General features: G+C 40.6%; 2 protein-coding genes across 9 annotated transcripts in view; both read right to left on the bottom strand.

Moving 5' to 3' along the window:
- The window catches only part of LOC117742780 (disks large homolog 1-like), a 93,147-nt gene extending 85,128 nt beyond the window's left edge, over positions 1-8,019 (bottom strand). The window contains exons 1-3 of the mRNA XM_034550411.1: positions 7,468-8,019; positions 6,735-7,315; positions 5,910-6,041 (exon numbers count right to left, since the gene is read on the bottom strand). Of these exons, the coding sequence (XP_034406302.1) occupies positions 5,910-6,041; positions 6,735-6,753 (151 nt within the window). The 5' untranslated portion in view covers positions 6,754-7,315; positions 7,468-8,019. The remainder of the gene's footprint in view (positions 1-5,909; positions 6,042-6,734; positions 7,316-7,467) is intronic.
- Positions 8,020-11,275: 3,256 nt separating this feature from the next.
- Positions 11,276-25,515, bottom strand: sytl2a (synaptotagmin-like 2a). 8 transcript variants are annotated; one of them, XM_034550865.1, is made up of 20 exons: positions 25,433-25,515; positions 24,029-24,167; positions 23,328-23,664; positions 22,906-23,060; positions 22,456-22,579; positions 21,350-21,419; positions 21,154-21,262; positions 19,131-19,703; positions 16,392-18,479; positions 15,628-15,729; positions 15,441-15,497; positions 14,756-14,823; positions 14,473-14,577; positions 13,721-13,881; positions 13,418-13,520; positions 13,163-13,324; positions 12,983-13,079; positions 12,798-12,903; positions 12,222-12,427; positions 11,276-11,777 (listed from the first exon to the last, which is right to left on the bottom strand). In XM_034550865.1, the coding sequence occupies exons 3-20, from the start codon at positions 23,426-23,428 to the stop codon at positions 11,629-11,631; spliced, it is 4,536 nt and encodes a 1,511-aa protein (XP_034406756.1). In that variant the 5' UTR covers positions 23,429-23,664; positions 24,029-24,167; positions 25,433-25,515; the 3' UTR covers positions 11,276-11,628. The 8 variants fall into 8 exon arrangements, with proteins under 8 accessions (XP_034406756.1, XP_034406762.1, XP_034406759.1 ...); XM_034550871.1 differs by having other exon boundaries at positions 18,405-18,479; XM_034550868.1 differs by lacking the exon at positions 19,131-19,703.
- Positions 25,516-26,660: the final 1,145 nt, after the last annotated feature.

Here is a 26,660-nt window from a genome sequence, read left to right as displayed (position 1 = left end):
GGACAATTCTGTCAAATTAATTTTTCTAAAATGAAGTACTATTTTTTTTTAAGCTTTCTGTTTTAAATCCAGCATAGGAGAAAATCATGTATTTATTCTTTATAATTAATCTAGTTAAATTGGAAATCTGTAATAATGAATATTGTTTAGATGTTATTCAATTGAACTTTCTTTATTTAATTTGACTGTTAGTTGTTGACGACATACAGACATTATTAAAACTGTTGACTACTTTAATACATATGGCACAAAATCATATAGCGCAAATTTGACATCACTGTGATGTTCCTGACCTTTGCGTGAGTTCTGACACATGGGAAATCCACTTGGAGCAAGGTTAAAAGCGAGGTGGTAGGGTGAAGGTTACGTTGAGTACAAAACAATCCATCTTCTCAACTGCTGTGTGGGGAAACTAAAGCAGTTTTTGAAGGCACATCTCATCTGATTCGTCTTGGTTACGTCTGGACCCCCGACTAACTATAATTATATTTATAAATTGTATATTTCCTCCAACTCCCAGAAACTATTAACATTGCTGTGGGTTGATGGGGATCAAGATAAATATGATGGGGATCAAGTTAAATAGATGGATGGGTATAGCAATTTTATGTGGGCGTATATTGTGTTAGTATTCTAATAACATTTATGTTGTCAATATACTTGCACTGCTTCTCCGTAGGACACTTTTACAGACAACATATACAATAGTGCAAATACTAAGTATTAATTAATTTATATATATTCATTTTTGTATATTTATTTTAAGAAATCAAAAAACACCTGCCAAGATGAGCTGAGTGAGAACAGGCTATGTAGAAGCCTTATTCCTCGTTCCCACGACAGTACTTTAGACAGATTTTCCACTCGCAGACAGCTTTTGAAGCTGCTTTACAAAATCCCCAGATCAGAGGTGAATTCACAATGGCTCAGCACTCGCACACCACCACTCGAGTTCTTAGTGTTGACTGTTCATGTGTTGGGTTTACAACACAGACCAAAGTTGTTGCACCTTAGAGGACGGATGCTTCCATGAAAACCCTTAACAGTGACTGATCTACATAGGGGAACAGTCGAGATGTGTAAAAACTAAAAAAGGCTATTATGTGAACACGTGTCAGGACTACATCCGTGTCACTTCTTGTGTGTTTTTGTGACCAAATGTAGTTTGGAGACCAGACATACTCATCAGGGATTCCTCTGAAAGAGCCACAACCTGTCTCCCATCAGTCCTGTTGTGTGAAAACTACAACGACCTCAAGACTCGACAGCAAGTTGTGTCTGAACAGTACTGCTATCTGACCACTTTAAAAGTGGTCATATAGTGGTGTCGTGTACATGGCATAAGTGGTTTTGTGTCCTGAACCTAAATTCCTGTGAAGACAAAGCTTATTTGATGGGCCGCATGTAAAAAGCGTATATTCAAAGGATGGGTAACGTCGAGCTTAGAAGCACAGACCAAGCTGCGGACACACTGTGGAGAGAACGTGTTGACTCAGCGGAAGTCCGGGAGTCAACTCCCCGTGGTTTTCGAAGTGGATGGTGCGGTGATATTTGTGGGGCATGTAGGCACTTACGTTCGCATTCATCACTCCAGGCTTCGAAAAGTAAATAGCCCACAAGCATTGCTGGGAGTAAGGGACATTCAGCTTGAAGGAAGTGAACATCATACAACATTACCAGAGCTTGGCTTAAATGAGAATAACTATGACACTGAAAATGAAAGTGAGGAAGACCTACAAATGGTGAGGATAACGAACCCCCCACACACCGAGACAGCCAGAAGGAGGTAGTAATGTTCAATCTAACGCATCACAGAACAATTCAACCACAACTTGTGTGTGAAGGCTTTAGTCTGAAAATTGGACAGGTAGTCACATACACAGATAGTGGGAGTGGCCAAGCACACTGTAAACATGCTCAGCAAGGCAGGAAAAGCCACTGGAATATACAAATACTGGTATCATTTGGAGTACTTTGAGCCTGAGGACATTTTTGGCACTACCAGTTCTGTTGACTTAGGACGAGTACACAATCTTCAAGAGGTCCCATCTGAACATGTTAAGTTATGTGCTAGCCATCCTGAAGAAGACATACTTATTGTGAATGATGATGCATTCATGTCTGCCAAAGACAGTGAACTCCGCAACTGGAAAAAGAATGATAGGTTTGAAGAGTTTAAGGATGAAGCCTATAAATGCATCTCTATGAGGTTGGTGTGCTAACTCAAGGAGACACTTGATGGTGGTGTACCGAAAGCTAGATTAGTTGCAAGAGGCTTTGAAGAAATGAACACTCAAGAGCTCCCAAAAGACTCACCTACATGTGCCAAAGAAAAGGCGGCTAAACTCTATGGACATTAAAACAGGCAAAGAGTTAACCCGCAATGTCTATATTCCCCACAGGAAGCTCAGAGCAAAGGAATTATATGGAAGTTAAAAAAAGCGTGTTCATGGCCTAGCAGATGCTTCTCTGTATTGGTACAACAGAGTGAAAGACACCACGCAGCAATTGGAAGCTACTGTGTCACAAGTTGATCCAGCAGTGTTCAAGTATCTACAACCCATTCATGTGGACCCCAACAGAGCCACACAGTGAGAGGCTCCTCTAACAGACACTGAAACTGACACATTAAAGTCGAAGATTTGCAAAATATTGTGACCCTACATAATGTGTGACGTATCCATCCTAGCATCAAGTACAAAGCATACTACTGCAGGAAACTGAAATCGGAAGAGGTGACCTTGAGGTTTCAGCACTTGGGAACAGACTAGTGGTGTTTAGTGATTCCTTATTGGGAAACCTTCCAGGCGAAGGCACTCAAGGCGGACACCTGGTAATGCTTATGGGAGAGAATGGACTATTTTCACTTATATGCTTGTCCGAAGCACCTTAGCAGGAGAGACTTTGGCACTGGCAGATGGCATTGACAGTGCAGTCTTCTTGGCTACACTCTGCTCAAAACTTACCACAGGTGATTGACAATTTGCCCATTGTGTGTGTGTGTAACAGACAATCACTCTTCTTGATGCTGTCAAGTCCACCAAACTGTAGCAACTGAAAAAAGACTGCCTCAAAATCAGCAGCATCAAGGAGCTCATCCACTCTGGGATCATTCAGCAGATCATGTGGTCAGCCTCCAAGGAACAGCTCGCTGAATGACTAGAAGGGGGCATCTGCACTGGTTCTGGTGAAGGTTTCTGGCATCTTGAAGGCTAAATGAGCTAATCCACAAAAGCTGTACTGCCCTCAAACTCAAGTCATTGGCAAGTATGTGTATCTGTTTAAGGTTCTAAAAAAACTAATGTATGTTTTTTTGAGACTATGTTTTTCTTTAAAGAGAAAGGGGAGTTTGTAAGTACTGAGTTAACCAGTGTGCATGTGTGTAACAGTTTGGTTCTAGAGGAACAGAAGAAGTGTAGAGTTTGGCTGCCCGTCTCCTCTCCTCTCCCACACCAGAGATTACATCACCCCAGGCCTTCAAAACCTCTACTGGTTCCCCATACAGCAAATAATCCAGTTCAAGATTATCTTCATCGCCTACAAAGCCCTTCACAACCCTGAACCCTCTATACCTTTCTGACCTCCTGCACCAACATGCTCCTACGAGTCCTACCCTCAACCTCAGATCTGCAGTCGCCAACCTCCTTACCCCCTACTCTGTCCAACCATCGGACCTGGGGGGACAGGGCCTTCTCCATTGCTGCCCCCTCCCTCTGGAACTCTCTCCCCCATCACCTCAGACATCCTCTGTCACTCGCCACTTTCAAAACAGGAATTAAAACTCATTTAGTTAAATCTGCTTTTAACCTGTAATACTAGTTATTATTTTGTTTCTCACTATTGTCATCTTTCTTGTTTAGCTGTTGCTTCTTTTGTTTGTCTTTACCATGTAAAGTGCCTTTTAAGGCGCTATACAAATAAAATGTATTATTATTATTATTGTTGTTGATCATAGGTTTTGAGTAAAGTCTTAAACATGTAGTTGTTGCTGAAGTTATTGAACTACCACTGAGAACAGAGGAGGAAAACATAAGTAGTCACTGTGGAGCAGAAGATGGAAAGAGGGTCTTAAAATAATAGCTTTGTGGTCAGAAACATATCAGATAGTCTCACAGAGATCAATACGTTCAAAAAGGAAAGAACAATGTCCAGAGTATGTTCCTTTGAGTTAGAGTGACCTTCAACTGACTGAGCAAGATTACAAGATTTCACAATGTCAATTAAATCCTTAGTGAAAGAAGAACCAGACGGGCAGCATGGTAAATTGACCTAAAATCAAGACTTTATCAAAGCAAGGCCGTAATAAAAGCTAAAAGAACAGAGATTCCTGAATAACATCAGATTAAGGTTGTTGTGGTCTGTAGATTAAAAACACAAAGTAACGAGGCTTTGTCATTTATCATAACACCAAGTGATTAAAATGCGTGAGGACAGGGAACATTTCAAATTGTCTCTGTGAATCCCAGCTAGTCCACCTCTGCGACCCGAAAGCATAAGCTGCTGAAAATAATGTTTCATTTAATGCCACACAGTCATTTGGACTATGGACTGAACAAATCTAACGGATTTGACAATAGGAAAACTATTTTATTGCTAGAGATCTGATTCTGACTCCTAAACCAAACATGTGATAAGACAATGATGTCACAATTGAAGACAAATACTTATGTTCTTGGAAAACATTTGGGACTTTAATCTGCCTGAGTAGATTAAAACCAGCTACCTGCATCGCACCTGCAAACCATCTGAATTGTGAAAGGCATGCATACGTTCCAGCTCTTTAAATTACCAAACTGGTTAGAGTTGGACCATTTCTACAGTCCCAATTGTCCAGAGCATACAGGCAGCTGACAATCTTCAAACCACATTGCTTGAGATATGGAAGCGAAAGAGAGAAAACAACATTGTGGTTTAGCAACACTAGAGACTGAACAATTCAGTCGACTTGTTCCTTCAGTAACTCAGTTCCTAGTTGAAGGGATACCTCCTTGATGCCAGGATGAATAGAAATAACACTTTCTTTATGAGAACAGGTCAATGTCGGCCAGCTGGGCTCCAGCAATGTTTTCAACAGCTGCCTGGCTGGAGCTGACTGACACACATCTCACCATGAAGCCCCCCACTAGGAGTGTGGAAGGGCCGGTCCGTTGTGTGCAGGTGACTCAGCCGCAAGAGGGTGCAAACTAGTCCCAATAATGTGCCGCCTCGTTAGATATATTCATTTATCACGGATTGCAATGAAAAACACACACAATTTGTTCAAGGTGAATTTCTATTATCGGGATAATTATTAATACCGTCACAAGTGACTTGAAAAAAGCTATCTAGCTCGCTTTCGTGGCAAAAAAATGAAAAGAGAGCATCTGAAAAACACAAGAATTATCATGTCGGACGGAACTGACTCACACAATGTTAGCATAGCACCTGGCAGTATTTGTATGGAGGGATCTGGTTGGCAAGCGCCTCCTTACTGACAGCTGGGGAGCAGGATATCACTTTCCACCCAGGTTCAGGAAGAGCAGAGTCCGTAATAAACGTTTATAGTATTACACCCTGTCACTCAATCACAGTCACTGATTGCTGTTCAAATTCAAAATATATTAGACAAAGGTTCAAATCTGCTGAGTGTGAAAAACTAAATTAGTAAGAAGTTATTTGGTGAAAGTAGTAGCCTGTGTTCTGTATGCTGCTGAAGCTGTTTTTAGTGTTCCTGAAGCCATGAGAGGTTGTGTGTTTTATCGGTAACTGTGATTATAAATCACCATCACAAGATAGAACCAGCCACACAGTCATGTACCTACATGCTTTAACATATTGGAAATTCTTTAGTTTTTCTGAAAACCACAACAATATGAAGTTGACAGAAAAAAGCAGTTGCTTGATGGATTGGTTGTGCTTCACCGACTTACCAAGAAGAGCTTCAAACAGGTTGCTTTGGAAAATCCCCATTACTCTCAAAATGGCAGTTTTGAGCTGCTGCTCCTCTGGCTTCCTCAGTTTAGTGCAGAACTCCTCCAAAAGCCCCAGGGCTCGAGCTGTGTCTGAGGGGGCAGATAGGACAAGATGGCCATTGGTGCTATATATATATATATATATACACACACAATCTGTACAACATACAACATCTTCTGTCCTTTGACCCTTTGACATTGGATAAGTAAAGACTCCCCCATCCAAAAAACCCATTACAGAATAAAAAAAGAAAGAAACTTCAGGGAGATCAACAGAGGAGGGATCCCTCTCTCAGGATGGACAGAAGTAGATTTCATATGTATAGAATGAACAACATGGTCAACACTAGTATACACACACACTATAGTCAATCTGACAGAAATTATACATCAAAACAGTAGTAATAACAGTAGTAGCAGTATTAATTTATTACAATGGGAAAATAGCAGTAATAACAGAAATGTGATTCATATTAATAATAACATGGTTGTGGGCTTTCCACCAGTTTTTGGAAGATGGCAGCATCTTGTAGCATTACGGTCACTAGTGTGGGGTGGTAAGAGCTGGTTTCCAATTTGTCCCTAAGGGTTTGATGGGGTTGAGGTCAAGGCTCTTTGCAGGCTAGTCTTCCACCACAATCTACAAAAAGACATGTCTTTATGGAGCTGACTGTGCAAGAAAAGAAGCCGTTGTTGGAAATTGTAGCGACACTGGTTTGACTTTTTACGGGATCTGATGAAAGACTTTGATATAGATCATCTGTGGCACATACAGTAACTCACCTTTTTTTCTGAGAGGCATGGCTGACTGTGTAAACGTGACTCTTGCTAAGGCTTCCAGTTCAGTCTTCAATGCATGGTCATTCCTCTTTGTGGGATTACAGAAAACAGGAACAGTTTTGATAAAAGTAGTTATTCTCCAAGCACTCCGAGAGGAGAACTTGAACACCGGGGTCCAGGGTCTCCAAGGCGGTCTGTGTCCAGTGAGGAAGATTATTCCAGACTAGATTTTAGCACAATGATGTAGTGTGATCACAGGTGTCTCTGTCTCAGATGACAGTACCAACCGTAATCCACAAGAAGCTCAGATAAAGTCTCTTGCCTCATCCACTATCTTCTGGACCCTTCAGGAACTCAAGGGTCCTCTGAGTGAGACCGCTTGGGAAGCCCTGCGTTGAATGCATTGTGCCCCTGAGGTTGTGTATTACTCCTGTCTGGGTCCTCCTCTGGTTGTACAGCTGGCAGACCACGTGCCTTGTCATGATATATCCACTGCTGGTCCAAACGCCCTCTCACAGACACACGGGTTACAATGCAGGACCAGGACCAGACGGGGGGCACCGAGCCGCGACGTCCTCGCAGTCCTGGTGAAGAGAAGCTGGTCTGGTGTCAGTGGCTAGGGGCCGTTAGGTCTGAGGGCTGGCCCGGGTTAACCCGGTCCAGGGTGCCACAGGGTCCTAGAGGGTCCTGACTGAGGAGCTGGTCTACATCAGTTATCCTGACCGACAGTGCATACCTGAAGGATGAAGGTTCCACCGTCCTCCTCCTCCTCCTCAGAAGAAACAAACGAATGTCGAGTTTCAAAAGAAATGTCCGTCATTAGTCACCGCGTTTTCTTTTAACGAGTTAACGTCAGAACGCGGCAGATAACACGTAACGGTCACTTCAGAGTCGGTGTCTGGAGGGGGGACATGTGTCCTGTGGGGCAGATAACGGCCATTCATGAGAGACACAAATAAAAAGTCTCACGCCGTGTGCTCATGCGCTCGTGCGGATAAAGATAAACATGCGTGTGGTTCACTAGTTAACTAGCATCCATGCTACAGCAGCAGCCAGCGGCGGGGCGAAATGAACCGCTTCCCCAGGGCGACGCCTGGCTGTAGGAAAATACCTGCCTGTCAACTGTGGGAGAAAATGCATGGCTCTCAAATGACTCCATGTATTTTCATATTCCATAAAATGGTGACTGTGCATTCACCGGACATTTCCCCTGGTGAGGAACAGCGCTGTCCTCAAGCTGCTACATCTCTTTATTCTTTAACCAGGTACAGTAACGCTAGCCATATGAACTGACATCATCACCAACAGTTTGAAGTGCCAGAAACAAGGTAGCCACAATGAGAAACGGGACTTCCGTTTATTGATTTCACAATAAGACACTCGTTGACGATACACATTTACAGCTTTGGAAGACATGCGCAGCTTTAGCAAACGGCAGTCTAGATTTGTACTCTGATATGCCTAATATGTAATGAAGAGACACATTGTGAGTTAAATTATTAAAGTATTGAATTGCCAGCCAATGCAATAAGAATGAGATCTTTAAATACTTAGGCTTACTGAGCTCCTCTCTCCTCTTCTCTATCAGAATCAGAATTGTTTATTTGCCGTTAGTACGTTGAACATACAAGGAATTTGACTCAGTGAAAGGTGCTTAACAATAAACATAGATATAAAATAAAAATATAATAAAAACAATAAGTATAGTGCAATAATAGATACATATGGTAAATAGCAAACATATAACAGTACTTTAAAACAAGTATGTATTTTAAAATAAAAGTGGCATGTGTATTGGTGTTGAAGGAAATTGTCCTGGGGATGTGCGACCAATAGTCAGTGGGGGTCCTGGTCTTTGTTGATGAACCCGACTGCAGCTGGAAATAAACTGTTCTTGTGGCGTGAGGTCTTGGTCCTGATGGACCGCAGCCTCCTGCCAGAGGGAAGGGACTCCAACAGTTTGTGTCCAGAGTGAGAGCGGTCAGCTACAATCCTCCTTGCCCACTTGCAAAGGGAAGGGAAGGGAGATTGCAGCCAATCACCCTTTAAGTAGAGCAGATGATGGTGTTGGAGAGCAGAGGATGGACTCAATTAAATTCTGTTTATTTTGTATAGCCCAAAATCACAAATTATCCTCAGAGAGCTTTACAATTTGTACACATACGACATGCTCTGTCCCGGGACCTCACATCGAATCAGGGAACCCCTCCTGAACCGATGTGTCTACCAAAAAAAAGAAACCTTCAGGAGAGCAACAGAGGAGGACCCCCTCTATCTGGACAGAAGTACAGTAGATGTCACATGTACAGAGTGAACAACATAACAGTTACAACACGTTCAATGAATATGCTCACAGGTTTACATGGATCGTGGTTTTATCTGGACCCTGGTCCTGCCCGACACCTCCTGCTTTTATTATTGTTATTGTTGCATTGCTATTAGTGTTGCCAATACCATTACTGCTTTTAGTATCATTATAATTCTACTATATCCACTGATGTGGTTATTTTTGGTAGTTGTAACTTTTTCATCATGCCTACTACTCTCATATGAATAAAATTATGTCATTGTCCATTGTGTACACATGACATCTATTGCTTGTGTTCATCCTGATAGAGGGATCCTCCTCTGTTGCTCTCCTGAAGGTTTCTTCCCTTTTTCCCTGTGAAAGGGTTTTTTCTATTTCTTGGGAGTTGTTCCTGATCCGATGTGAGGTCCTAGGACAGCGATGCCGTATGTGTACAGATTGTAAAGCCCTCTGAGGGTTATTTGAGATTTGGGATTTTGGTTTATACTAAATAAACTGGCTCCTCATTGGTGGAACGAGCTCCCCATTGACATCAGGACAGCAGAATCTTCCATCTCAAACTAAAAACACATCTTTTTCGACTATACCTTGAATAGGGAAGGTAGAGCCGTAATAGCACTTAAATGGCTCTTACTGATGGCACTTTGTAGTTTAACTTTATTGAAGAAATTGTTTGACTTGCTTGATTCTTGTTGTTTTGAGTTTGTACTCATGGTTGAATGCACTTATTGTAAGTCGCTTTGGATAAAAGCGTCAGCTAAATGTAATTGAAATGTGAAACATTCACACCTACAGGCCTTCGTGGTTGTTGTACGGTTTTTAAAACATCCTCAACATGGAACAATATTTTATTTGCAATGCGTTTGCAAACTTCTGCTTTCTCTTTGTCCACAATGTATTTCCCTCCAGAGCAAAACTGGGTCATTCATTTAAACTAATATTTAATACATTATGAAATAGTTCAAATTAAACAAATTAGAAACTAATACTTTGCATATGTTGTGGAACATGATTTGGATGGCAGTACATTGTTCCTCTTGCCACCACTGTCAGCAATGCCGTCAGAAACATTGCAGCTCTCCTTCTGCTTTCCTTTAGTGACAGCCTAGTTCTAGCTCTGGATTACACTACATATATGAAATGCTTTTTGCCCATCTAATAAACTCAATAAAAGCCCCCATACATCGTTTTATATTTCCAAAGTGGCACGTGCTGTACTTTTATTTTAAAGGCAAAGTCGCCTGACTGTCGGGCACAATACGGTGAGCTTGATGCAGCTTACCTCAGCAACGCAGAGGCTGGTCGCCGGTTAGCTAGTTCCTGTCTAGATTGACAGGACGCGACAACCAATCGTATAATGCCATTTCTTGTCGCATCAGGTCGGATGAACCAATGACAAGGCTTTAGACCTGTGCGAAAGTGAGAGTTGAAATATTGCAGCATTAAAATTCTTCTAATTCTTATTCTGAGTTCCCTGACTGGACTTATTATATTATTATATTACAAGTATATGAAATTATTCCAATTAGTATTAGTGTGAAACAAATTATAAAAAGATACATGAACTAAAGTTTTAAATCCCCAAAATAGATTAAAAAAAATATGAATGTAACATTCTAATCCTCTTCTAAGACTTTTTGGTTACATCAAATAAAGAAATACATCAATATAATCTTGCCAAACAGGACAAGAATGTCAGAGAAGGCTCTGTGTGGTTGTAAATTGCAATGAGTTGCAAAAGGGCTTGGACATATTTATTCATGAGTTGTTGCCATTTGTGGCCCAACAGCAGACTCTAGTGGTAAATGAAGATAATAAAAAGAACAGCACCATAAATACAGTTGAGAATAAATGATCAAATCAAAGCAAAGACACATAATAGCTTAAGCCGGCCTTAGATTATACTGTAGATGTGCTTCCTGGCCCTTGCAGGAATCCAAGTGTTGTCTCTCTGGAGGCCTTACAGTCTGTTAAGCCACTATCTAATCTTGATGAATAATGCTAATATTATTATTATATTAAGTTATTACTGAAGAAAATCACAAATTAACATGATATAGCAACTTCAATACAGCTGACTGTCATGGAAAACAATAAGAAATCAAATGAGTCATTGCTTCTACCGAGGTGAATATTTATGATTATGACAGCTATTATCTGTATACTGTCAACTTCCAAGTGTTGACTTCTCAAACATGAATGAAACATGAATGAAATAATTTACCCATTTTCTCCACACAAAATCACAAGTCCCATTAATATACTGTTTATTGAAGATAGGATAGCTTGAACAACACTGTATACAACTAATTAGTGCTCAGATCAAAACAATTTATATGTTGCATAACTTACATTGTATTATAAATAATTAACTATTTTTAAATTGACAAATTTAACACGTGGTTTTGGCTAAACAAATTAAAGTACCTTGTGTGTATTTACTTATCATACATGATCTTCAATTATACATATCCATACACATTGTTCACTCAGACAGCTGCTTCCACTCAGTGTAGACTATAGTTAATAGATTTATCCAAATGGGCATGCAGTGTGCTCCCATAAAGTTTGTACACTTTGTGTACAATCTCACTTTGACATGCTTTTTGCCATTACCAACGTTCTCAGAGGTAAAGCATCTTCCACCCATTCACCATCAGACTGTAACATCCTCTGCCATAAATGAGCTTCATCTGTTGTTGAATCCATCCAGGCCACTTCCACCCCGTAACTCTTCCCTGCATAGAAAGGCCCAGAAACCATTGTATTATAATGAAGGTAATACTCGATTAATACAATGCAAAGAAAAATTACTTGCAGAAATGTCAGAATGATTTCTTTTTATATGGGAGGACCCACTTATACCCAATATCAAAATTTGGTCTGCATGGTTTATATGTACAAAACAAATCAGAGAAAGGAAAATACCCTCATTGTGATGAGTTTGTGAGTGTATATCCCAAACCATCTCCAGACAATGCTAAGGTGTAAACGACAGTGTTAATATATCTGAACAGTATATTCAAACTCAGTGTGAACTGAGTTTATCCAAATTCAGATCAAACTGGTGTTCAATCAAACTGTAATACCAGGTGTTCAATCAAACTGTAATCCCAGGTTCAAACTTGTATATCAAAAGGTATCTAGATGGCATCTGTAACTATGTTGGAATTACACCTCACCTGTCCCTAAACCAAGCCTCAGGCCACCAATGTAATGGCTGCTCAGTCGGTCATGGTCCCACACTGTTATCTCCACACAGGCCTCTCTGAGGTCCTCTGATCGGAAGCCATCGTACACCATGGTGTGGTTGAACATTGGGTTGGCCGTCCTCTTCACCACCCGTGTCTTCTGTCGGCTTTTCCGACTCGTGTCAGGAAGCACGGTGCTGCAGCAGAAGAAAAAGAGGGAAATCACTGCATTTTCATTTCAAAAGACCATACAGGGTTTATTGCAGGTCGTCTTGATCTATTCAAGCAGTTTTCATTTCTAAATGTCCCTGTTTTTATTTTGGAGTGTGATTGGACTGAATGGGCAAAAGCCAATCACATAACTGGCTTTGGTTTGTCTTGATTGACAGAATTATTTTAGTATATCTGTTTACATGAAATAAAAATCACCTGCAATAAACTCTATTGTGTGAAAGCAAATTAAATTAGATCAGTATTTTTATATATTTTATTTTCAGGAAACATTTAATTAACGTATTAACACGTAAGGTCTCTGTTCAGTGAACTACAGTTCGGATGAAATCCCACCATTTCACAAACGGGTCGATAAAAACTCCTCTGACTGGAGGAAGATTCTTGCAGTCTTTCACCCAAATTTGTACCTCACCAGTCTCCATCCTAGATGTTCTCTTACCTGTGGATGAAGTCAGATTACAATAATCGCTAAAATTCAAAGGAAAGAATTCATGAAATCTGAGGAGTCATCAGCTCACTGCGGGATGTCTGCGGCAGGAATCTCAGGGCGACTCTCATTTGTCCTCTGCTGTCCATCAGATGTGAGGGAGACGCTGTTGGACTTTGTCCTGAGAACTGAAGGATTGAGACCAAGTGAGTAACCATCTAAGAAATCCCTTCTACGAATCACAGACTGTGTATACAAATGAATCCTTTACCCTGGCCTTCAGTGCGTATTCATTTATGTGTGTGTTGCTGAAGTCCCACTCAGACATATCCAGGTCCACCTCGCCCAGGAAACTATTCCGCCCAAAAGTGTTGTTTTGCCACACCGAGATGTTCAAAGACTGAGTTTTCAACACTTCCATTATGATTTTAAACTATGAAAGGGGAAGAAGACAACAAAGCTGTCTGTAAAAAATGGAATACATATAAATGACAAATCTGTAAAATACTAAATATGGAATTCTTACCCTGAGGATTTCATTGTAGGTGGGGTTCAAAGTTTTCTTTTTTACAGTGGTTTTTCTCTTTCCCAACTTTGTCTTTTCAGAGAGAAGGTAACATTTCACATACCTGTAAAAAGATAGTGGAGTTACATTTATGTTCTCAACTAGAACATCGATAGTGACATTTCTTTAATTCTTCAAATGACAGCAGAAAGCAACTGACACATGTTTTCCAATCCTCTTTCTCCAACCGTTTATATCCCAAATATTACTGACATTTGCTCTTATTTTGACACGTTGATCATACAGTATACAGCAAACACTTACGGGTCAGAGCAGTTATTCTTCATGTCGGCCACGGCCAAATCCCTGCAGTGCACCACAAATATGTGAAACTCTCCAAGCTTCTGTATGTAGTTCACAGCTAACTGGATGCTTCCCTGGACTTCAATGTCTCCAAAGTAAAGGCTGCTGATGCTGCCACTGACCTGAGAAAACACCATCCTCTCTTGTTTGAACTCATGTTTGTCATGGCCTCTGCTGTTCCTCTCCTCCCTCCTAGTATCCTGACACTTTTCGTGCCCCACACAACCAATACATTGTTTTTGTAAGGGGAAATAGATTAAAGGTCAACAAATCTCATTCACAAACCAAAACCAACACATTGAGTAAACCCAAACTTGTTTGAGTAATGTTTGCAGAAAACTAGAGTGACCAGTTGTTTTAGGAAATAAACCTTTGAAATGATTTCTTTTTAAAAGTTGTATTGCGAGTTGTTTTAAAGATGTACTCTAGTTAAGAGACAAAGACAGGGAAGGGGAGTGAGAAAGGGTTGTCACATTCTTGGTTTGGGTCTTTTCAGGATTTGTTGTGTTTGCATACTGATCTTTGAAAAGTGAAGTAATTTAATCAGAAACTTGGTTGTCACATAACACATCAAAGGGTAAAAAGATTAAGACTAATTCATTTACAAAATGGACTTGTATTCTAGAGAACATTCAATTGTACACAGCCTAACAAACTTCACGCTCTGTGTTTTATCAGAAACACATGATCTATTTAGCTGCATGTGGACATACAGACGATATGGAGGCCAATCCCGAGGAGAGACTTAAGTTGGATGTGGAGCTGCCCGTGTTCCTTCTCCAGCCCAAGTTGGTCTCCAAAGTGCTGTCACTTTCATCCTGATAATAGAAAAAAAGCAAAAATTACAGTTAAAAACAACAACATAAAAATCAGTCAGTGAAGAGGGAAGAAAATCACTCGTGAGAGTTAACCAATCATTTAGCTCTTATTGTGAGAGGTTACGTTTGAAAATGTTGAATACTAGATTCAAAACCTTTGAGAGTAAGCATACTTTACCTCGTCCTGCTGAAGAACAGTCATGGACACACTGGATTTCATCTGCTTTGAGCTGGAGAGAGTAGAGGCTGATGGTGGAAAAGAGATATGACTTTGAATCTCTTTTAATGACCCTATAAAACATCCTGTGTATGTCCTGATAAATGTATACCGCATGGGCCCCCTGGACACAGGCATGCTAAAGGCCCCACTATTTCACTATAGTAGGACAAAATAGTATTTATTTGTCCCTTTTTGACCAATCAGTGTTCTTTTTGTTTGTTGTTTTTGTATCTTTCTAATGAGGTTTTGCCCCTTTTTGTGGTATTTTGCAGATGATTTGTGTCTCTTTGTGGTCTTTTTGTAGTTTTTTGTGTCTCTAGTAATACTTTGTCTTTTTGTAGATATCTTTTGTGTATCTTTGTGGTTGTTTTGGCCCTTTGTTACCATTTTAAATCTCTCCGTAGTCATGTTGTGTATCTTTGTGGTAGTTTTCATAGTCGCTGTGAGTTTCTTTGCAGCTGTTTTGCACCTCTTTGCGGTTGTCTTGGTCTGTTTGTAGACTTTTTGTGTCTATTTATTTTCTTTTGTTTCTTTGTGGTCATTTGAATCTCTTAGTCCAGGGAGCCCCTCACACTTTGGGCCCTTGCCTGGTAAGCCCATTCAGCAATTCATCCACGACATAAAGAGATATGGCCATGTTTACCATTATCCACACTTTGATTCATCTGTTCTCTGGAGGTTTTTTGAGTCCTCTCTTCTCCTAAGAAGAAATCGAGCCGTGAGACAGTAGCTATTATTTACAACGCTGTAACACATACATGTTACATGAAATAATACACTGGCAATACAATACAGAACTACAGTCACTTAAGAAGAAAGGGTTTTGTTACTAGTTTGTGATGTGAGGTTCTCCAGGCTCTTGGATGAAGATGTGCTCCTTGAAGACAATCGTTTAAGGGCTGAAAAGATGGGACTAGAACTGTCATCATAACCTGCCACGAACAAAACAGAATCAGCTCTGGGAAAAAGACTCAATATAGATATTACACAATTTTTGATTTACGAAGCAAGCTTGTGAAATTATGATGTTTCTGTTTAAATTAATACAAAATAAGTGCTAGTTTATTATGGTCAAACATTTCAATCAAGTAAAATGCTTAGGAAATCACTTTAGGATGTAAAAATGTTGCTCCTGTTTCATCATGCCAGACACTAGGAACATGACCTGACAGTGTTTTCATATTATTGCGATGAATCAACAGAAATCTCAGTACTGGTAATACCAGTTTGAATCTTTACAGTAGAGGTTAGCTGCCACATATCTATTGCATTAGTAACTCTTAAATCCCACAAATCTTGTCAACTGAAAAATCAACATTTCAACTAAAACTAAACAAAAATATTTTCTATAGATATACACTAGAGGGAAGTTGTACGGGTACGCTTGAAATGGAAATGGAAAAGAAGAATTAAAGTCAATGAAGACAGCACATTGTATAAACACATTTAGAAATGGAGCAATTTTTTCAACTCTGTCAAATCAGATTCTTGTGTTAACTTGGTGTGATTTGTTTAAAAAAAAAAAAAAAGGTCACTGTGGTATTCATTTCTCAATCATTATCTTGAAGAAATTCAAAAGAATTCAAAAGCTCACTGCCTGAACTTGCCCGAGACAAAGACCAGGCCCTGGTCGTTGTGTTTTGGCTGGAGTTTCCATCCTTATTTTGTACAGTCCAAGAATTGATGCTGCAAGGATTCCCCTCAGTGGGACTGTCACTCTGGTTTCCCACCAAGTCTCTGGGGGCATTTTGCGGCGTGTGTAAGGCATAATTATCTGCCACAACAGCTCTTTCTTTGTGAAAAAGAGGGACATGGGACTTCTCCTTCGGCCCAAGGTAGTGCTGATAATCCTCAGGGATGAAAGATCTGGCGAGGCGTGGAAAGCTAATCAACTTCTTCTTTGAGGCTTTTTTGGATTGTGGTGAAGTAGAGGAGCTTGAACTACTTTGTTGTGTCGTCACATTACCAAGGTAAGCCCCTGTGTCCTCTAGATGTGAAAGGAGAGGATGAAGGGTGATACTTATGCTAGGTTTAGTGTCAGTCAGCACTGTCTGCTTTGCCTCATGTGCGGGACTCTTCTTCTGTCTTGGAACTGGTGTTGGCTTCCATTGTTGCTCTTCAACGACCTTAGCTTGGGGGTCTATGTCTATTGGAAAAGTTTTTAAGGGGGGGCCTTCCAGCTTGGATCTCTTAGGACTGGAGGATTCTCTTGGCAGAACCCTTGGATGGCAGGTCTTAGATGGACTCCTCCTGACTTCGTCATCCTGGTCTTTTGATCTTGGAGTTTGGGATCGTCTAGGACTGAGGGGCCTTTCTTGATACTCATTATCAGCCTTGACTTGATATTGGTGACATGCTGACTGTACGCCAGTACTACCAGAACTGACAAAACATTTGTCTGTCACTTTTGATGGTTTCAAGACAACGTTAGACTTGGTTTTGTACAGAGACACCTGTGCCTCTTCCTCAGACTTCTCTCTCTTATCCAATGTTCTCAGATCAGACTGTGGAGAAACCTCTTTGTTACTGAGTATTGAACTGTGTGAGGCTTCCTTGACTCTTGCAGCGATTACCCTGGGTCCTGTGTACTCTCTTTCCCAGAAATGTTTTGCCTCACTGATCTTGGCTGGCCTGTCGCTTTGATGACTGGAACTGGACTGCCTGGGAAGGGAAACTGGAGTATCCTTCTCTCGCTTTTGAGTGTTGAAGGCTACACAGGAAGGTACAGGAATGATGACGTTACCCTGTGGCTCAGAAATCTGTGACTCTATCACTGAACCTGTTAAAGAGTCATCTGTCTCTTCATATATGAGGACTGGATTAGCTCTATAAGTGCCATCTTCTTGAGATACATTTACAAAGAAGCTACAGTCAGTCAGTGGTGACCTGACATCAGTGTCCTCAATTGTCATTTCCATTTGAGTTGAGAGATTTTTGTTTATGCTTACCACATCAGAGTTAGTCTGGCAGCCATGTGGAGCTTCTACTCCACTCTTGGAGATGTCTTTTCGGCTGGTCTCTTCTTTGGTAAATATTATTTTGGGACCACTGTTTTCTCTCTCCCAGAAAGCTTTCAGATTGGATAGTCTCTCTGGAAGCTGAACCACTCTATCTTCTGTTGCCCCCTGTTGAGTGTCTTTATCTACTAAGGTCACCGTTTCTTTAAACGGTGTATTCTGCAGTGACGTAAATTGTAGTGTTCTGACCTCTGTCATCTCAGAGGGTTTAGCTTCTTGTTTGACACTTGCAGGTTTGTCCGTGGTCCTATCTGCCGCCCCTTGAGAGAGATTCTGGGTGTTATCTGGTTCTTTCTGCTCAGGTATCTTCACCTCTTCTTTTTGTGGACTCTGTACTGGACTCTGGACTTCAGCAGTTTTCTCTTTCTCTCTTTTAAAAATTCCAAGCAGTCTTTGTTGAGGCTTTGGTGAAACAGCATCAGCTGATCCCTCTGAGCCACCCTTAAACGGCTTGGCATTTGAGGGGGCCTCAAAAGAGACCTCAGTTCTTTCTTCAGGCAGTTTTTGGTGATGAATGTCGTGTCCAGTTGGCCGACCTGTGGAGGTAGTCTGAGAGTGACGGTCCTCTTCAGACTCTGTCTCCAGCTTACCTGACTCCTGGTCATCAGAAATGAGTCCAGACATTGGAAGGCTTAGGATATCTGGATGAAAGTGCTCCGAGACATCTGCAAAGACATACAACCACATATTGGATCACACATGTAAATTATGTCTACTTAATACCTGCAAAATATGACTAAAGATAACTGTGTTGGACTTTTTTTTTGGCGTATCACTGTCAAGTGAAGTGGAGCTTTGTATGTTGTAACTGCATTCCACATGCAAAATGTTATTTCTGACAGCATTTTAATGGCCAATATGTATAAGATTTGAAACTTTGCAATTTTGATGTCCCTGAGTGGTAAAAAGCAATGCACATGCTAGCAGATCCAACCCAGGCACACTGAAAACAAACAGGGAGTGCATCAATGTTACACTTCAATTCACAGTAACACAACAAACTAATGGAAAAGTCCAACACATCGCATGAGACATTAAAAGCAAAATTGCATAATGCCAAAGCAAGGTGCAGTAAGCCCAATTATACAATACAGACAGATGCGTTCTTGCGGTTCTTATCCACTAGCCTCTATAAATGCACATATTTTGCCCCATGCAAGAACATGCACAAGCAGGATGAAATTACTTTTTGGATAATCTTGTCTGGTGTCTAAATGAGTATGAATGTGTAGCTACTGAAGTCATTGGTTGTTGCAGTAGTTTGACTTATTGATTGGCGATTTAGTTGACTCATTGGTTTTAAATTAAACTCTTACCACCAAGGTGTTCGCCAGCCTCCTGCTCTTGGAGGTTTGACTCATATTTGCCATTGAGTTCACCTTCCTGTGAATCCACCTTACTCTGATTGAATACAGGCCCACGTATACCAACAGGGGCCCTGCCAGTATCCTCAAGATCATTATTATTTTCCGCCTCAGAAGGAGTGATGGGGTTGACGTCCAGTAAACCGTTCTCTCCCAGTTCCATCCCATCTTGCCACTCCACTCCACTCTGACCGGCTTTGGAGCTGAACCGCACCTGCTTCCTGTCTATCCAGCTCTCAGTGGGAGTGGGAGAATCAAGGCTAACTGGACTCTGCAAGTCCAGGCAAGAGAACAAGGAGTCTGTGTTGCTAGAAGTGGACAAGTGCTTGAGGATGCCCCGCGGAGCAGTCGAGTTAGTCTGCTGACCTCCTGGCCTGTCTTCCTCCACAAAGGAGTCATGAGAACTGCTGATGTTTACAGGCATTGGCATGGGCATAGATGCATTCTGGGTGATCGGGCTATCATTAGGTTCTTGTTTAAGGTTACTTGCATAAGAAATGCAGCTATCAGATGATGGTAAAGGCTCTGAAAGAAACAAAGACAAATGAACACCATTTTAACCAACCATCAGCTGTTTTTGTTAGCATTGAGTATGGTTATTTAATCACTGGTGTCCTTCAGCAACTATCAAACACAGAATCATGTTGAAAACCATTTAAGTTCCACAACCTACATTATTACTTTGACTCCACTCTTTAATTAGGGTTGTGAAGTCTGGTCTAGTTATGGCTCCTTGTTACCTTTCAGATGAATATGTTGGCAGTATCAAAGTGATATTTCCTCAAAAACTTCCTAACTTCTTTTTCCCTCTCCCATTAATCATCACACAACGAGTATTTCTGCAATGTGGCACTGGCATATTCTTGGTTTCAATCCTGTCTCAAAATCGCCCATTTACTCGGTCTTATCTAGGTCTCAGACGACGAAGACTCAGGTCTTGGTTTTCTCTGGATCTCAAAACGCTCTGGGCTTGGTCCTGACTTGGTTTCGGTGGTCTTCACTACAAAACTGGGTATTGGTACTTTTAACTAAAGGAACAGTGTGTAACATTTAGGGCAGAAATGGAATACAATATTATTTTGTTAGAATTTTGTTACCTTCGAATGAGCCATTTTTTTTAACATAAAAAGCAGGTCCTCTTTAAAAGGTATCAAACAGGTATTAAGCTCTATTTATGCCAAGAGCTTGTTGTGTATGTACATAATACTGGTTCAGTTTTCAATATAGGTATTAGATAACCCATTGACCTGTTGTGCTTCTAAACTGTCGCTATTTGTCTAGGTTGTTTCTTCTAATCAAATCATTTCTTCCACAATAACATTGTTTTCATAGCTCCTGCAAAATATTTCCAGCAGCCAGAAGTCATGCGGTAAGGATTAAGACTTGAATGTATTGGAATGTATTTCTGTGTAATCCTCTGGCTAGTTGGAAAGCCTCGTGTATTTGGACTTCCCTTCACTTTGACAACCCATGGGAAAATCTGTGGTCCCAGCTCACTGGCTCATTTCACTGGAAGAAAACACACTGTTGTTGTGGTTCATGAGCTTTTCCATATTTTAAAACCAGCACTGTTAAATACCAAGAACCCGCATGGAATTGGATTTTTCCCTTTTCCCATAACAAAACAAAGCATCTCTGAAATTACAACAAAAACAAGCTGGAATGTAATCTGATGATTAAATTGCACAAGCCACTACATGCCTTCCACTGCCATGCAACCACTGCTCATGCCAACATGCTGTTCACAGGAAAGGTTGAAACAGCTGAAGCATAAAAGACCCGCACACCTGGATGTCAAACTGGTTGCTAAAATAACAGACTTACATTGGCTTGTAATGTAACTGCTTTCACAATTTGTCCATCAAGGCGTCCACTCAATTTAAAACACATGATGTATCATTAGATCAAGAAATCCACTCACACTCACAATATATATTCCAGACAGCACAACATGAGTTGACAGAAGGAAGCTCACCCTTGTTCTGTGTCAGGGTTTGATCCACTGCTACGTCCAATAACTGTCTGTCCTTGTTTTCAAAACTGTGACTCGCAATCACGTCACTGTTGAATGGATTTTGTCTTTGCTTGAACAAAAGAAGATTGATAAATACAACACCTGCATTGGCTCACACTCACGACCTGTTAAATGATTTCTCCAGTCAGAATCCTACCTTTGTGGGTGACTGTAAAACTGGTTTATGTGCATCTTGTGGTGTTTCACGTGGCTTCTGGTTTTCATACCTATTAGAATAGGCAAAGACCACAAGATGCAATGACAACTTCTGAAAATAGGAAAACTTTCAGCGGATTTAAAAAAGAATAAATCTAATCTTGATTTGGACATCTGCATTCTAATGCACAGTACATTAGACTATACAACATGTTTTGGTCTATGAAACTATAATCTCCTAATCTGTTCTCAACTATACTTTTAATCTAACGTTCTGTGGGATAAATGATTACAGTTAGATACAAGAACGGGCAGGTTAAGGCAGAACGTGTCCGATACACTGGAGAACATGATCATGTGAGACTTGACCTTGTGAGAAGATTACTACTGGGCCGGTTATGAGTATCCATTTACTGTGTGCACAACTCCACTCACCGGCAATCACACCCAAATAATCTGCTCCACTAGTGCAGCATGTGATGGTGCTCAAAACAGACTACACAGACCAAATATTTGTTTTCTAAATGTGTACAGTTTAATATTTGTACTTCTGAGAATATTTAGAGCTGCAGGATGTGAATCCAAAAAGGAATTTTTTTAACTTGCGAACAATGTCGGGTAAAATCTCCTTTCCATTTAAATATATATATATATATATATATATATATATATATATATATATATATATATGCATATACATATGCAATAACCCAGTGTTGAAAATAGTCCCTAAATGAAAGTATATATTTGTGAGATTTATGTTGTTAACAATAAGAAGAATATCGAATAACGCCAGCTGTATCCTTTAAAACAACATGACAAGTGATCAGAACCAATATCTTACTTTCTGTAAACATTTTCTAGATGCATGCAATGTAAATGTCATTGGCAAGCAAATCCCTTTACAATGTGAAACAAGCTGAAAACTATGTTGCTGAACTTGTTTGCTTATGTGCACAAAGCAGCAAAGCTTTTCACTGAAAACAGCTGATGAGCCAAAACATAAAGCTGTAGTTTTGAGGGTAAATTTAAACCCTCAAAACAATGCTTTACAAATGATGAATGTGTGCTTGCAGACCACTTCCTGCTTTGGTTCTCTGTCCTCACCTTCCAGCGCTGAGCTGCGTATGGGGCTGCTGAAGGATTCCACTGAGTGCAGGTGGGACGAACACTTCTTTGTTCTCACTGCTGACAAAACTGGGCTTCTCAGGCAATATCTGGGAGAGCTCCACTGCAGGACACAACACACAGCTACTGTCAGAGAAGGTGAACCATTCATTGTAAAGCACACTGTTCATATCCACAACAACATAATAACCTAGAACTCCACACGCCAACGTGACCTGATGTGTGTGTATCAGGATATCCAGAAGTACACACTTAACAATCTGTAATTGGAACATGATCTTGGGAATACCCCAAATTACTCATAATTTGTTGTGCACATTTGTCAATTTGATTTTTCATTTGTAGATAATGAAATACACATTTGTGATTTTATTTCATAAATTGGATCAGTGATTTTGAGAATAGCAATGCAAGAGCTTGACAACTCACATATCGTCAGTGGTTTATATGAGTGTCTCATGGAGGCCCTGATGATCTCGGAGCCATGGATGCGATCCTGATGTCGCAGCTGCTTGGTCTCGTAGAACCATTCTCCAGTCATGTACTTCAGCCGGCCCTCGTCACTCACCGTCTTCTGGAGGTTCCTGAATGCAGACGCATCAATGGGACACGTACAGTCACGACTTCATTATTCAGAGCACTTGTTTCAAAATGTTGGGATTAGAAAAATAAGAAGTATTTTATTGCATTGCTTTTTGCAAAACATCTGCAAAAACAGACAAACAAACAAATAAACACGTTGCTGGGCTGCAAGCAACATTTCCACCTGTATCTGTAACTTCTCATGTATGTTCTGCAGACAGACATGTGTTTCCTGTGACTGATCATACTTAAAGAGCTATAGAACTCACTGGACACGCTGCTCCTCAGCCTTCTTCAGCTTAGCGTCTCTTTTCAACACGGTTCGGATGGTCTCCTGCTCCTCCTCCGTCAGGAAACTCAGGTCGATCATGGTGACTGCTGCCGCTCCTCAGCTTTAGTGTCTAGAGGCTGAGCATGATCAAAGCTTCATACGGTTCTGCTTGAAGCTCACAAAGATCGTGTCCTGTTCTTCAAGTCAGTGGGAGTGGTCATGTGTGATCTGTGCTTTATTGTATAAGAGGAGTGCTCCTTATTGTTGGCTATGTTGGGCTTCAGCAGGGCTTCTTTTCTGCAGCCGTGTTTGACCCTTTCTAGACCAGTTTGAACCTGAAAGAACATAGAAGAATATCATTCATTTTGTTATCTGAGATTGACAGAATAAAGTCTGCTTCTCTCGGTGTGTCCCTGAACAGAACGCATAGCAGACATGATAGATGGATTGGTCGATCAACATTAAATGAATCGGCAACAATTTATATAATTGATTAATCGTTTGAGCCAGTCACTGATAATACATTGAAGATTATTATGGTTTGGACTGTTGTTTCCTGTATGAATGTATAGAATAGAATGCTAGAATTCTGATGGGTGGCACCTTGCATGGTAGCCCCTGTCAGGGAGTGATGATCCATCAGAATTCTAGCATTCTATTCTCCTGCTTCATTTACACTGTGTTTATGTATATCAATACCTGTATTGATCCTTGAGTTTGTGTTCAAGTTGAATGCAAGTTACAGACAGCCGAGCTGCTGCTTTTCCTTTAAGAGAAGACAACCTCTTTGGGAGGCGGGCTGCATGTTCTAACCCATGTCTGCCCACTGGAGAGAGACCTGTGGGAATGTGTTGGAAACTTCACTGGATTGGTTTGATGTTCAGAAGAGAAAACGCTTCATTGTGTTCAAAAGACCACACCTGTCTTTGGTAAATGTTCTCTCTGCTAGAGTAATACGTGTTATGTCATTCAGCCGCTTTTCGAGAAAATGGTACTTATGTAATTATGACTTAGAACGGGTTGAGTTTGTACAATGTTTCCTCCAATTGTTTATTCAGGATCTAAGTTAAGAAAGTCGTAATCCCTCCTACTCTGGAGTACAAGGTGGCTAAACTGGAAGAAGCCCTGAATAACATGCTTTTTCCTGGTTGAACTCACACTGGTTGATGTGGGAGAACTTCATGGTTTAACAAAGAAGAATGTTGCATGTCCAGTTCGTTAAAAGGAGGACAGAGGACTTATTTCCTTGTTGTGATAGTGATATTTTATTTCTTCACAAACCGCACTTCCTTGAGAAAAACTGAAGATTTAACATGACCTGCCTATTGACATAACAACTAACTACTGGATGGTATCTCCCCTGTCTCTGTAGCACCAGGTCTCACACTGAAAGAAAGCTGCAGTGACACAAATCCCTCCAGCCGTGTGCACACTAAAACATTACAAAGCGAGGACTAAGAGTGACCTCAAAATGGATAAATGACACGACCAAACCTCAACCATTCAAGGTTTTTGGTCGAAGATTGTTTAATGTGATGTACTGCAGTTCATAAGTATAAAAATGCATGAACATATATGTAAAGATTTGTTAAACGTAAAGTAGATATGGAGATATTAGTCACTGCATACTTTTAGAAGTTGCGGTTGAAGGGCTGTTGAGTTCATATCACTGATTGCATATTCAAAAACTAGAGAGTCAAAACACCAAATGGCATGTTTCTGCCAAAAACAGCCAGTGCAGCCCAACAAGTCTGGCTGGGGATACTGCATTTAAATGAATGACATGGATTTTAATGCATGGTTCAGTAAGGAAAAAGTAGAAAACTGAATAATAAAAAGTTGTTTCCTAATTAACAATCTAAACCATATTCCACAGATGTTTTAACATGACTTAAGTGAGTTAACAATGATCTAATAGTATGTTGTTACATTTGCAATCTGCAATGTGACCAGTGGAGTTGGAGTGACAGGGAAATCTGGATATCCCTTTGCTGAACCTTTTACTGACTATTCCTCCCAAACTGCCCTAACAGTGTAAGAACAGCAGCATGCAGGGAGAGAGGAGTGCACTATTAACAGAGAAGTCAATATTAGTGAGCTCACCTCTCGACGTTGCTCCTCGCTGGGTGAAAACCAACCTGCAACTGGGTCCGGAGCTTCTGCCTCTGGGAGATGCTGCAGACCCCGAACAGCAGCGGGCGGCAGAGAGCAGAAGGGAGGTCCGTCTTGACAGGTAACTCGTGTTTCGGTCTAAGAGCGTTAACCCTTTCACAGTGTGTTTTCACTTTGTATATTTGTGTGTGTGTGTGTGTGTGTGTATATATATAACTATATTGATATTACTCCACATTTTGGTTTGCAAATCACTTTGTTGTCTACAACATTTATTTTACGGCTTTAGTTACTAGTTAATGTCAGGTTCGGAATAATAACACAGAAATAGATACAGTTCAGTAAAAAAAGAATGCAGGACCCTTTCTCACACTAGACATTGATAACAGTATTTCTAAGTTCGGAGTACTTCCACTTCTGCATGCAGGTTAGGTGGCATACCTGTTGGTGTGAATATGTGTATGATTGTTTGTGTCAACAACATATCAGTGAAATAATTAAGTCCACTGAAGATTTCTAAATGAAAACACATCAAAGAAGACATCATGTGAAATTAATTTGTATATGTAATTGCTTTCATGTATGCATTTACAGTGTCATATAATTAAACTAAAATTATTTTACTTTTAGTCTTTAAAAATTGTATGAATTGTTTTTCATTATGACATGAATTTTCTATGACACATTAAAATCTAATTTCAACCCAGGAAATAAAGTGAAGAGGTGATTTGAATGTCAGTGTTGTCCAGCAGAGAGCCGCATCCTCCTGCTTATGATAAATACAAAACTCTTTCGTATTTATAAAACGGTGAAAAAGAGCTTCATGTCTCTCCACGTGGAGATGTGCTGATCATGCCAAAATGAAAAACAATGGTCCGTATAGAGGAGGTGCCCAAAGAGGAGCAGTGAGGAGGACTGACCAGACCAAGTAAGTGTGAAGAGGCAGAGGAATCGGGGGAGGACGGCCATGAGGAGCCAGGGCCCTCCACTTCAGGCCTCGGATCCTCCACAAACAGGAGCAGAGAATGCGGTACAACATTGTACTTACAGTACCGCATGAGTACAACATTGTACTTACCGTACCGCATGAGTACAACATTGTACTTACAGTACCGCATGGGTACAACATTGTACTTACCGTACCGCATGAGTACAACATTGTACTTACAGTACCGCATGAGTACAACATTGTACTTACAGTACCGCATGTGTACAACAT

Source organism: Cyclopterus lumpus, chromosome 14 (assembly GCF_009769545.1).
Source record: "Cyclopterus lumpus isolate fCycLum1 chromosome 14, fCycLum1.pri, whole genome shotgun sequence".
Classification (NCBI taxonomy): domain Eukaryota; kingdom Metazoa; phylum Chordata; class Actinopteri; order Perciformes; family Cyclopteridae; genus Cyclopterus; species Cyclopterus lumpus.
Note: the sequence above shows the minus strand (reverse complement) of the source record. Positions and strands in the feature narration are given on the sequence as shown.

Coding starts and splice junctions, on each gene's coding strand:
- sytl2a (XM_034550865.1), bottom strand. CDS start 23,428: ATGATCGACCTGAGTTTCCTGACGGAGGAGGAGCAGGAGACCATCCGA. Junction 18,480..19,130: donor GGCTGGCGAACACCTTGGTG/GTAAGAGTTTAA, acceptor ATGTCTTTGCAG/ATGTCTCGGAGCACTTTCAT. Junction 12,428..12,797: donor ATCGACCCGTTTGTGAAATG/GTGGGATTTCAT, acceptor CTTCTGCTGCAG/CACCGTGCTTCCTGACACGA.